General features: G+C 47.8%; 1 protein-coding gene across 2 annotated transcripts in view; it reads left to right on the top strand.

The window, feature by feature from the left end:
• Positions 1-13,227, top strand: part of MYOF (myoferlin) — a 185,007-nt gene that overhangs the window by 149,146 nt on the left and 22,634 nt on the right. For both annotated transcript variants that reach the window (XM_074382594.1, XM_039465156.2), the window contains 6 exons: positions 2,005-2,103; positions 4,158-4,283; positions 6,156-6,311; positions 6,759-6,850; positions 10,554-10,724; positions 11,492-11,640. In XM_074382594.1, the coding sequence (XP_074238695.1) occupies positions 2,005-2,103; positions 4,158-4,283; positions 6,156-6,311; positions 6,759-6,850; positions 10,554-10,724; positions 11,492-11,640 (793 nt within the window). The remainder of the gene's footprint in view (positions 1-2,004; positions 2,104-4,157; positions 4,284-6,155; positions 6,312-6,758; positions 6,851-10,553; positions 10,725-11,491; positions 11,641-13,227) is intronic.

Genomic DNA, 13,227 nt, shown 5'->3' with positions numbered 1-13,227 from the left:
GGAAGATCACTTGAGGCCAGGAGTTTGAGATCAGCCTGGCCAACGTGGGAAACCCTGTCTACTGAAAATACAAAAATTCTCCAGGTGTGGTGGTGGGTGCTTGTAATCCCAGCTTTTCGGGAGGCTGAGGCATAAAAATCACTTGAACCTGGGAGGTGGAGGTTGCAATGCAATGAGCTGAGATTGTGCCACTGCACTCCAACAGTCAGTGAGACGCTGTCTCAAAATAAAAAATAAAATAAAAAAAGAACTAAATCCAGGGGTAGGTTGCTGTACCCATAAAGGGGAAGTAATTCTGTGTATGTATGTGTAACACACCCACATTCTCTCTCTCTCTCTCTCACACACACACACACACCCCAAGCATAAAATGTAACATGTAACATGAATAAGAAATAGCCTTTCAAGGCCACTCACACCTGTAATCCCAGCACTTTAGGAGGCTGAGGTGGGCAGATCACAAGGTCTGGAGTTTGAGACCAGCCTGGCCAATATGGTGAAACCCCACCTCTACTAAAAACACAAAAGTACCGGGGCACGGTGGCACACATCTGTAGTCCCAGCCGCTCGGGAGGCTGAGGCAGGAGAACTGCTTGAACCCAGAAGGCAGAAGTTGCAGTGAGCCGAGATCGAGCAAGTACACTCCAGCCTAGGAGACAGAGCAAGACTCTGTCTCAAAATAAAAATAAATAAGTAAATAAAAGCTTTTCTTGTCTCTTCTTCCTTTCCCCTAAGACTGAATAGGAGGCTCTATTGCAGGTGACCTTCCATTTTGTTTGGTTTTTAGTGGTTTTTTTTTGGCAACTTGACTTTTTCCAAGGCAGGTTAAAATAAGCAATGGGTGGGTCTGATGAGAATCTATTCTTATAAATCTGATTGGGAGGCCTCTATAGTTTGACAGTGTTCCACAAGTGACTCTGACATGCTGTCCCTCTGCCCAACCAAGAACCACCCATCAAAACCAGAGATTCCCAACACTGTGCACATTGGACTTTACTGGGGAACTTTTGAAAGCATATTGGATGCCCTGGTCTCACCCAGGCTGATTGCATCAGAATCTCCTAGGATAGGTCGGTAGCCCTGGTCTAACTAAACCAGGCATCCCCAAACTATGGCCTGCGGGCCGCATGCGGCCCCCTGAGGCCATTTATCCGCCCCCCACCGCACTTCAGGAAGGGGCACGTCTTTCATTGATCAGTGAGAGGAGCACAGTATGTGGCGGCCCTCCAACGGTCTGAGGGACCGTGAACTGGCCCCCTGTGTAAAAAGTTTGGGGACGCCTGAACTAAACCATGATGCCTCCCTCCTTTCGTTTCACGTTTTATAGTTTTCAAAACTCTTTCTCCTAAAGACCCCATACGATTTCCAGAACAACTTTTGGAGGTAGATGGAGGCAGATAGATGAAGGCAGCATGTGAATGCTTTGTCCATTGTGTCGTTATTCCCTTCCGTGGATGAAGAAAATTGATGCTCAGAGATGTTAAACAACTTGCCCAAGCCGGTACAGCTGGTAACATAGGGTATGGCTTATAAAATAAAGGAAGGAACTTGAATTGAAACCAGTTTTTCCAATTCTTAGCTAGTGAGTTGTATACAAGGCATTTCTGGGTAAAAGGGCTAAGAAGATGAGACAGTAGGAAACACATGTCGGAGGTTTTCTTTAAATTTATATGTATATATAAATATCAAGTCAACAGAATAAAAATGTAGAAACCAACAAATTAATAGATTGTGTCTAAAGGACATAAGAACATTATCTAGTATGACTGTGGGCATTAAAGCCAAACACATTTCATTGGCCAAGAATGGTCATTTCACCTCTAGCTTCTGAGTAGAACAATCATGAATGCTTTTCTGTTGTGCATGTCAACAAAAGTCATATCATCTCACCTCTAACAGGGTCAAAAGAACCTATTTCTTCTTACCTATTACACATGCATTTTCCTGCATAGATTGGAAATCCAGGTCATCACTAAAGATTTTTCCATTTTGACATGTCTTTAGGAGGAAGAAATCATGGACTGGTGGAGTAAATTCTACGCTTCCTCGGGGGAACATGAAAAATGCGGACAGTATATTCAGAAAGGCTATTCCAAGCTCAAGGTACCTGGATCGATGCTGCTGTGGGCGGGGCACTGACATTCTTTAAAACTGGCCACAGGCAGAGCAAAGAGGATGACTAAATAAAAGGTCCCTTGAGTGGGCGCTAACGAGCAGGAGCCAGGAAAACCTCTGCCCTCCCGCAGAGCCCTCTTGCATGGGTTTTGGTGGCTTTGCCAAGATTCCAGAACTTGAGGACAGCTGTCGAGTTACGGTTACGTGACTGCCACGTTGGGGCTTGGAGGCACCTGGCAGGCAGTTGGGAATGGGCTGGTACCACGCTAATTAGACCACGATGATCCAGTTTGACTCAGGGAAACCCAGAAGTCAGAGAGCTCTTTGCAGAATGACGCAAGATGTCAACGTGCTGCATTGTGTACTTTGAACAGGGCTTGGTTTCACGCACTGAAAAGTCTAGTCTGTCACATGTATGCAGCATAAAATCACAGCCATGGGAACATGTACCCAGGAGGAAGACACGCAGCTGAGCTCGGCACGGCTGACTACCTCTGAGCTTTCTGTTCACGTTTTGAATTTTTCAATTCTTCATTCAATTTTCAGCCTGTAGTGTACTCAAGCAGAAGCAGTGCTAAAGTTTTCAGAACAATGTGTATGAGAAAAAAAACACTTCAGAATGAGAAATATCTAGCCATTGAAATAATTTTCACGGTATTGGCATAACCTCTGAGTGTAGCTTAAGAAATACTAGTATGTAAAGAACCATTACTTCAGAAAAATGATCCAACGGGCTGAGGGATCAGTTTCAGTCCATCCACCCTCACTCCTCCTTTCTTCCCGCCTGCCTTTTCCTCCTGCCTTGCCTTCTTTCCTTCCTTCCTTCCTTTCCTCTCTTCCTCCTTCCTTGCTTCCTTCTTTCTTTACTTTCCTTCCTCCTTCCTTCCTTTTCTTCCTGCCTTCCCTCCCTTCTTCCTCCCTCCTTCCTGCCTCCCTTCCTTCCCTCCTCCCTTCCTTCCCTCCATTCTTCCTTCCTCCTTTTCTTCCTGCCTGCCTTTCTTCCTTTTCTTCTTCCTTTCCTTTCTTCCTTCCCTCTCTCCCTCCCTTTCCTCCCTCCTTCCTGCCTCCCTTCCTTCCCTCCTCCCTTCCTTCCCTCCATTCTTCCTTCCTCCTTTTCTTCCTGCCTGCCTTTCTTCCTTTTCTTCTTCCTTTCCTTTCTTCCTTCCCTCTCTCCCTCCCTTTCCTCCCTCCTTCCTTCCTCCTTCTTTCTTTCCCTACTCTCCTCCTTCCCTTCCTTCCTTTCCTCCTGCCTTCCCTGCCTTCTCCCTCCCTCCTGCTTGCCTCCCTTCCTTCTCCCCCTTCTTCCTTCTCTCCTGCCTTTCTTCCCTTCTTCCTCCTCTACTCCTCTTGCTTTTTAAATTGAGACACAATTGGCATACAATAAAGTGATCCATTCAACAAGTTGTGATTATTGTATATACCCTGTGTGAACCACCACCCAAAGCAAGACAGAGAACTTTTCCAAGACCGCAGAAAGCTTCCCTGTGTCCCTTTCCGTCAATGTTCCACCATCCTCATCCCTCCCGGGAGCAACTGATCGGATTTCTCTCGCCACAAACTGCTTTTGCCTGATTGTGCACTTGCTCTAAAGGGACATGTATGATTTATGTTTGGTGTGTCTGGCTCTTCAGCCCCATGTTGTAGTTTTGAGACTCCTCATGTGGTTGTGTGTATTCATAGCTTGTCCCTTGTCATTACTGAGTAGCATTTCATTGTGTGGATATGCCACAAGTTGTTTTTTCTTTCTCCTGATAATGAAGCTGCCGTGAACATTCTTGTATCACGTGTACATGTTTTCACTTCTCTTCAGTAAGTGCCTAGGAATGGAGTCTCTGGATCATGGAAGATGTGACTACTTAACTCCATAAGAAACTGCCAGACATTTCCCAAAGTGGTTGTATCTGTCTATATTCCCGCTGGTGATCTGGGAGTTCCAGTTGCCCCGTCTGCAACCTCATGCTCACTTGATACTGTCAGTCTTTTTAATTTTAGACCTTACCTGCATGTTAATGAGAAATTAAGACTCTACTGATGATTTTCAGATATATGATTGCGAACTGGAAAACGTGGCAGAATTTCAGGGCCTGACAGACTTCTCAGATACGTTCAAGTTGTACCGAGGCAAATCAGATGAGAATGAAGATCCTTCTGTGGTCGGAGAGTTTAAGGTGAGTAAGATGTGTGTGTTGGTGCTGCTTAAAATCCACTTTCATTTTTGATACAGATCTAGGATAAAGAACAACCAGGGCCTGGGGAGGACCACGTCCTGCAGCCTCTGAGGGATGCTGGAAAGTGACAGAAAGGAAAAGGGGGAGGGGGAGGGGGAGCCAGGGCACTCTGAGCCATCTTCTTATCTCTTCCTGCCGCCCTTCTCAGGCCAAGCAGCCTTGAATCCTAAGATGCAGTTTCTCCAAGATCTGGTTCCTTTCCCCATCCCACCGCCCCTACCAGGCTTTCAGCAGGATCATCATGACAACTTCCCACGTGACAGTCCTCGTCACCTTTCGGATCACGCTCCTCTCCAGCCTCCCTGCAACCAAATCTGATCTTATCTCTGGACTACTTAGAGGCTTAGCTTGGGTTTCCACAGTCAAGTTGCAACACCTTCCAAAGGCAGAGCCAGGCTTTCCCAAGCTACGTGGTCCCCTGCCTCCCTTCCCCTCACACACTCCACCCTACTGCCTGGGAGAGCCTCACCCAAGCCCCGGACACACCTTGTCCTCTCGCAAGTCGGAGCCTTGGGACAGGCTCTTCTTCCTTCCCTGGATGCCCTTTCTACCGCCTCTGTGGTCTGACAAAGACCTTCTCATTCCTTTAAGCCCCAGCTCAAATGTCACGCTCTTTGTCAAGTGTTCCCTGATTGCTTCGGGCAGCGTGACTCACTCCTGTTCTGGGCTCCCACAGGTCCGGGTTCATGCCTCCATGAAGGCATCTTTCACATGGAAAGTATCTGCTGTTATAATTGCCCCTCCCCGCAACCACGCTTAGCAAAGCCATGCAAATGTGCGGCTGCTTCTTAATCCTTTGCCTGCAGCAGACGTTGCTAAGGGACCAGAGGATGATGTCCAACACACGGTCTCAAATCCTTCTCAGGACAGCCTCCCACCACACAATCACAAATGGCGCAAGAGCCAACCCTACTGAACATCCCTATGCCAGATGGGAGTCACTGAGTTCTTGTGTGGGTCCCCAATACCTGGCACATAGTAGGTGCTTATTTCATGCTGCCCGACTGAATGAAGACAGCTGGAACTGAGACCTATACATTCTCAATCCAGCTTCAGTGCTTTCTCCTGGGTTCAAGGCAAAATACTTGGCTTCTACAGCAGTTTTGCTGGCTTGCTCCCTCAAAGTACATATCTTGTGCCCCTGCTGTATGCCCAGTCCTGTGTTAAGCCTTGGAGATAAGGTGATGAACAAGATCTAATGTCCCCACTCACCCATCTCCAGAAGCTCGAAGTCTATGGAAGGATATAGACAATAAATAGATTATCTCAATGCAGAGGCCAGTGCTGTGACAGGGGTGAGTAGGGGGTTGGATGAGAGCACCCAGAGGACATACCCAGCCCAGGAGCAGTCAAGGAGGTTTCCTGGAGGAAGTGACACCTTTCAGCTGAGGTCTGAAAGATAAACAGGAGTTTGCCTGGGAGTGGGAGGTGGAGTACAGAGGTGCTGCAGGAAAAGGGGAATCACTGTTGGTATTTCACTGAGTTTAAAAAGTAATTATTATTATTCCTATCTTCAAAGAATGTCGCATTTCACCCTTTCTCACCACCACCTTCTGCGTCACACTGGCCCACGTTCTCCTCTGTCCCCTCATCTCCCCTGTGAGCTCTCAAATAATTACTTGTGAATCACTTCACCTTCCCTACAGGAAATATGCAAAGTGCAATATACATTGTTTCTTTCACAAAAGGCAGGCAGCCTTCCATCCTCCAATCCCACACCCCTGGGGGAGGAGGGGACTGCCCTGGAGCCCTCTGTCCGGGCCACCCAGGGTCCTCTGTGAGTTCGTCTGTGTCTCTCTGTCTCTCTCTTAGGGTTCCTTTCGGATCTACCCTCTACCGGATGACCCCAGCGTGCCAGCCCCTCCCAGACAGTTCCGGGAATTACCTGACAGCGTCCCACAGGAATGCACGGTTAGGATTTACATTGTTCGAGGCTTGGAGCTCCAGCCCCAGGACAACAATGGCCTGGTAAGAGTTTGGGTGTGGGGCCTTCTCCTGTAGCAAGATAATTACAGTCATCAGCAGCAGTAATTGTCGTGTTCTTTCTTTCTGGGCGTCTGTTATCTCACTAGGGGAAAGATACTCCATCAAAACAATGTATTCTGGAGGATTGTCCCTATGGGGATTTATCTAAGAGCTTGCAGGGGCTTAAGGTCCCCTGGTTCATCCTTCTCATTTTACAGGTGTGAGCCAGGACTGCCCCCACCACCACCCCGCCACCACCCCTGCACCCACACAGCTGGCTGCATGCCACCCAAAGGGGAGCACTGCTCCCTCGTCTTCGCCATGGGTGCCATGGCAGCCAGCTTGTCATCAGCTGGGAATGGGTGTGGAGGCGAGCCGAGTCTGTCCCTGAACTTGACTTCACCTTGTGCCCTGCGCTGATGTAACATCCCATCTATTTTGTCCCAACAGTGTGACCCTTACATAAAAATATCACTGGGCAGAAAAGTCATTGAAGACCGAGATCACTACATTCCCAACACTCTCAACCCAGTCTTTGGCAGGTAATGTACATTCCCAAGTTTTTTTCTGGCCTTCATTTCTCCACGGAACATTAATGAAGACGTTAATGTGTGTCCAACTCTGTTCTAGGCCCTGAAACTGTAACTTGAACTACACATTGTAGACAGGGGAGCAGGTAATAAATAGATAAATCCAAATAAAAGAATTTCACGTAAACGAAGGAGCTTGGTTCTGATAGCTTGCGGGGTAGACAGGTAACAAGTACTAGCTTTACAGGAGCATAGGCCAGTGGAGTTTTTCCAGGGACCTCCCCTCCCACCTGGCTGGCTGTGGAGCTGTTGATATAAAACATCTCAAAAGTCTTACAACTCTGAGTGCTATTATTATCATTTCTATTTTATTTTTATTTTTATTTTTGAGATGGAATCTTGCTCTGTTGCCCAGGCTGGAGTGCAGTAGCATGATCTCAGCTCACTGGAACCTCTGCCTTCTGGGATCAAGCGATTCTCTTGCCTCAGCCTCCCAAGTAACTGGGATTACAGGCGTGGGCCACCATACTCAGCTAATTTTTGTATTTTTAGTAGAGACAGGGTTTCGCCATGTTGGCCAGGCTGGTCTTGAACTCCTAACCTCAAGTGATCTTCCCACCTTAGCCTCCCAAAGTGCCGGATTACAGGTGTGAGCCACTGTGCCCAGCCGATCATTCCTGTTTTACAACAGAGGATACTGAGGCACAGATAGACTGTTAAGAGTGAGGATTTGAACTCAGAGCATCTGATCCCAGAGTCGCTGTGGCATGCCACAGTCTGATTTCCATCTGCATGTCAAACTTATTAACTGCTCAGGGCAGGGATTACCAACCCAACCATACAGGTGAAGGAAATGGCTCCCAGAGCTTTGTCTATAGACGTGGGGTAAGCGATGAGCTGAGATTTAGCTAGAAATTCTGCTGACTCCAAGCCCTGTGCTTTTCCAGCTGCCTTGGTGGTATTTCACATTTGTGGTAAAGCCATCACCTGTAGCAAAATGTTCTCTGTCTGAAACATTTGTGAAAATGATGTTTTGTTCTCAGAACCTTGCTGAGTGAGAGAATACGGTGTTCTTGTTTGCTGCGTGGCATATATTTTTATTTCTGGCTTTATTATCTTGTCCATACGCTTCTTTTCTTCTCGAGTGTGTTGGTTTGTAGCCTTACCTAGTCTGTCTTTCTCCTGTGTGACACACGCATGCCTGTGCGCACGTGCACACACACATACAGTGTCTGCACACCCAAGGCCGCGCTCCCGGGCCAGCGAATGGAAGTAATCCTCTGGCACCGCAATATGATCGTTTTCCTTTTCTTCCACTGATCCAGCCCCGAGGTCTAGACAGGAAAAGGCACGCAGGGCAGGAAGGAGGGCTTCTGTGAGGGAGACAGGGAAGCAGGGAAAGCCAGCTTTGAAGGGAGAAAGGCAACCCTGTCTGAATTATTCGTCTCAAAGGAGCCAGGCACAAGCTTAATTAGATGGCAGGAAAAGTCTTGCTCGGGGGCACCCTGGAAGGAAGCTGTGCTGTCAGGCTCTGCTCGGCCAATCGCTTTCTGGCAGGTGGGCAGACTTCCCCTCATCCAGCAGGGTGGAGCCAAGGAGATGCCGGTTCTGCAGCCCCTCAGATGGCTCTGGTCCATGGCCTCAGTCTTAGGCTGAGACTCTTCTCAGCAGAGACTCTTGGGGACTCTGGGACAGGAATTCAGGAAGGAACAACCTTTCCTATGTGTGTGGCCATTACTCCGAGTCCTATCCATCATGGCAGATTGCATTCATAAGAATATCAGTGTTTTCCACAGAACACTGATAGTCCAAGAAAAAAAAAATCCTTAGTGAAACCAAGACACTTAAGTTTAAAAAGATTATAGGGCTGGGTGCAGTGGCTCACGCCTGTAATCCCAGCACTTTGGGAAGCCAAGACTGGCAGATCACAAGATCAGAAGATCCAGACCACCCCGGCCAACACGATGAAACCCTGTCTCTACTAAAAACACAAAAAAGAGCTGGGTGTCGTGGTGCATGCCTGTAATCCCAGCTACTCGGGAGGCGGAAGCAGGAGAATCACTTGAACCAGGAGGCAGAGGTTGCAGTGAGCCGAGATTGCGCCACTGCATCCCAGCCTGGTGACAGAGTGAGACTCCGTCTCAAAAAATACATATGTGTTATAATTACAGGACTTCTCAGAACCTTTAGTTTGTCCAGAAGAACTGCAGAAGAAGTGGTTTTCAACCTTATTTAACCAAAGAATTCTCTCTCCCAGAGACCACATGTGATTAGTTTCTTGGACTCTGGGATTGGAAACACGATGTTTTGTAGCACGTGTGGGTAAGGTGCTTCATGTGTTATCATGACTGAAGCATCTTTTCTCATATCCATTTTCTGCTCAAATGAGTCAACATTCCTGGCTCTTTGGGCAGGAACCAGTCCATGCACCAGAGTGCACAGAGAAGGGGGATAGGCAGAGAGGAGGCTTCTCATAGCTTCTCCTTCAGCACAATGTATTGAGCACCTTCTCTGGAACCGCCCCATCTGCTGACAGTGCATATACAGAGCCCAGAGCCCACCCTCTAGTGTACACTGCTCACCCGCCACGGAAAGCACTATCTGATTCTTTATCTTCATCTCAGAAGTGTTTGCATTTTAATGTGGGTTCTTCAGAAAAAGCCTAAAAAAACTGGAGCCAAGGGCAGACCCAGAGGGTCTGGGAGGAGGGCGGAGGGGGAGAGGCTTCAGGGCACCCCGTACATCACACCTATGGCGAATTGCACTCCCTCCCCTCCCCTGTGCTTCTGTGTGGCAAGTCAGAGATGTTCCATGGGGCAGTGGTGTTTGTTGAGGCGGAGGAGGGAACCTAGAAGGGGCACAGGTAGGGGGCTGTAAGTCAGGGTACTTGTGCCTTACTCATCTCGGAGCTGACTGCAGGTGCTCAGGTGAACAGCTAATGGGCATGTGATGATAAAGTTAATAATATCATAATACATCGTCATTATTATACTGCTGTTGGAGAAATGCACTCATGACAAATGCTCTCTAAATTATTTCTTCACTTGGCCGGGCGTGGTGGCTCACACCTGTAATCCCAGTACTTTTGGAGGCCGAGGCAGGCAGATCACCCGAGGTCAGGAGTTCAGTACCAGCCCGGCCAACATGGTGACACCCCATCTCTACTAAGAATAAAAATTAGCCAGATGTGCTGGTGCATGCCTGTAATCCCAGCTACTTCGGAGGCTGAGGCAGGAGACTCACTCGAACCTGGAAGGCAGAGGTTGCAGTGAGTCGAGATTGTGCCATTTCCCTCCAGCCTGGGCAACAGTAGTGAAACTTGGTCTCAAAAAAAAAATTTTCTTCACTTGATCCTTCTAGCGACACTGGATTGGGAGGTGTTATTTTCACCACTTTATAGATGAGAAAACTTAGCATATAGAAGTAAGTGGTCTAGAATCCCACAGCTAGTAAGCAGCAGAGGGAGGATTTGAACCTAGGTATTTAAAGCCCACAGTTTTCCCTAAGCAAGCATATGTTCTCTTCTTGTTCTTATTGCTAGTATGTACTGTTGATCAAGCATCCCCACTCGCCACCACTCACCCTGGTTATCCTACTCGGATGTCCTCCAGCAGCCATAACACGCACGGCCCGGGGATTCCGTGCACAGAACCTGGGTTTTTGTGAGGAACCCGGGTGGATCGTGGAGATTCTGACATTGTATTTGTTTATTTAGGATGTATGAACTGAGCTGCTACTTACCTCAAGAGAAGGACCTGAAAATTTCTGTCTATGATTATGACACCTTTACCCGGGATGAAAAAGTAGGAGAAACAATTATTGATCTGGAAAACCGATTCCTTTCCCGCTTTGGGTCCCACTGTGGCATATCGGAGCAGTACTGCGTGTAAGTTGCTTTGACCATACAAGAGGCACTGCGCTTCCTCTGACACTGGCAGCTGGGGAGGCCTGGGCCCTCTACCTTAGTGCCCTCCTTCACTGAGATGATGCTCCTATCACTCAGTGAGGTACGAATTTCAAGCACAGGATTATTTTAGGCAATCTCGGGGCCACTGCATGACTCCCATTCACATTACAATGTGTGTAAAACATGGCAGCTGGAGCAGTGCCATGCGCTGGGAAATGGCACAGGTAGCAGCCCGGAACACCAGTTCCCTTGCTCTCCCTCACTGAGTCCCTCCTGCATGTCAAGGACTGACGGCTGGCCACGTTGGATGGCAGGGATTTCCTGCACTTGGGAAATAGGAATTCTCTGTGCCCTCTACTTAATTTTAGGAAGTCTCTCTCCCCTGCCTGCTATGCAGTGTCTTTCCACAGTATCTGATAAGACATAGCTTGCAATTTCTAGTTTATGAGTTTGCCTATTGTGACTACAGTGATCTCAGTCAGACTCCTCACTTTTACAGAGGAGGAAACTGAGGGCTACATAGAAAGATAAATATTAAATAAATAAATACCTTTGTTTCGCTGAGGCCGAAATAGCATGTGGATTCTTAGTACTCTGAAATAGATTTCTATGCCAAAGTCAGAGTGTAGCACAGATTCCCTGCTCCCTGTAGGGGATCACCTGAGAGTACATGAGCATGTGTGTGTGACTCCGAGAAGAACCCACAGGCTCAACCCTAACTCTAAGCCGTGTGATGCTGTTCGCAGTTCTGGAGTCAATACCTGGCGAGATCAACTGAGACCAACACAGCTGCTTCAAAATGTCGCCAGATTCAAAGGCTTCCCACCACCCATCCTTTCCGAAGATGGGAGTAGAATCAGATATGGAGGACGAGACTACAGTTTGGATGAATTTGGTGAGCGCCTAGCTGTGGATTGTAAACTAGTACCAAGTATAGTAACCCAAATATGTTGCTGGGTTTGGGAGTGTGAATAGACAGAGCCAGTGCCCTAATTATACCACAGGAGACTCTGTGCACATGACACTATCTAACAACAGCCATAGTAGAGTTCTGCTGTCTTGTCAAGTGTCAGAGTGGACACATTTTCTTGACTGTCCTATGTTTTACTTGCTCTTTTTAGATCATAGCCATTTGAGCTGGACACAAAGTACTAGTAAAGAACTAATTTCCATATAATGCATAATCAGCTCAAAAATGCCCAGAGGGTAGTGTGCGAATTTCCCTTCCAGGTTTATTCCATCATTTGGGCCAGCCCTTCTTGCAGAAGCTTCAGGGATGTTGTGGTTGGCTTGAAGAGCCTTCTAAGTTCTCATGTGGCTTGTGTCCAAGCTTGGGTCTTGCTCTTTCCCAAGTAGCAATTTATAATACGACCGGTCCTGACGCGTCAACAGCTAGCCACACCATGACAAAGACTGCAGTTAGCATCATAGAGCATGCGAGCTGTGCTTCCGTATTTTGCGTGTGAGTTAGACCCAAAAGGCCACATAGCTTTTGCCTGGTTCTTTTGAGACTCTCACTCTGGAGGACACTATCCACATGTAAGGAGTCTGGCGGAATCTGCACCCAGAGCAGGCAGTGGCGGGTGCATGGGATCTCCGGGGGGAGCTGAACAAAGGTGCACAGGAAGAAAAGTGCTTCCTGCCCCTCAGCTTGATTCGTGACATTGTAAAAAACTCTTCTGAGGCTGGGTGCAGTGGCTCACACCTGTAATACCAGCACTTTGGGAGGCTGAGGCGGGCAGATCATTTGAGCTCAGGAGTTCAAGACCAGCTGGCTAACATGGTGAAAGCCCATCTCTACGAAAAGTATGAAAAAATGAGCTGGGCATGGTGGCACATGGCTGTAATCCCAGCTACTTGGGAGGCTGAGGCACAAGAATGGCTTGAATCCAGGAAGCGGAGGTTGCAGTGAGCTGAGATCACGCCACTGCACTCCTGGGTGACAGAGTGAGATCCTGTCTCAACAAACAAACAAACAAAACTGTGTTTTGTCTTTCCATTTTAAAGAGGCCTTGGTATCAGGGACGATTAGATGTTTAAGAAATGTTGATGCTGCTCCTAACATGTGAACTTGCAAACAGGATTGGAAATAAATTGGGAAGGATCGTAGTCTAATGGTTAAGGATACCCCCAAACAATCAAACTCCCCCCAAAAAAGCTGTATCAGTCACGAGGATTGTTCCAGTTACTATTGATACATAGCAAATCACCCCAAAACTTAGTAACTGAGAACAGCCATTTTGCTTTGCTCACAATTTTGGGGGGTCAGGAATTCAGGATGGACTCAGATGAGCAGTTCTGGCAGAGGCGGGCCGTGAGCTTGTGCCGCAACAGTAAATACAGAATGCTCCCACTTACCCGATCTGGAGTTCTGGTCCCTTTGCTGTTGGAAGTATGCAAGTTAGGTTTGGGCCTGGGTGGCTCATCACCTGTGACTGCAGCCAGATGTCAGCTGAGGCTGCAGTCATCCGAAGGCCCTGCT

This window comes from Saimiri boliviensis, chromosome 12 (assembly GCF_048565385.1).
Source record: "Saimiri boliviensis isolate mSaiBol1 chromosome 12, mSaiBol1.pri, whole genome shotgun sequence".
NCBI classification, from domain to species: domain Eukaryota; kingdom Metazoa; phylum Chordata; class Mammalia; order Primates; family Cebidae; genus Saimiri; species Saimiri boliviensis.
Note: the sequence above shows the minus strand (reverse complement) of the source record. Positions and strands in the feature narration are given on the sequence as shown.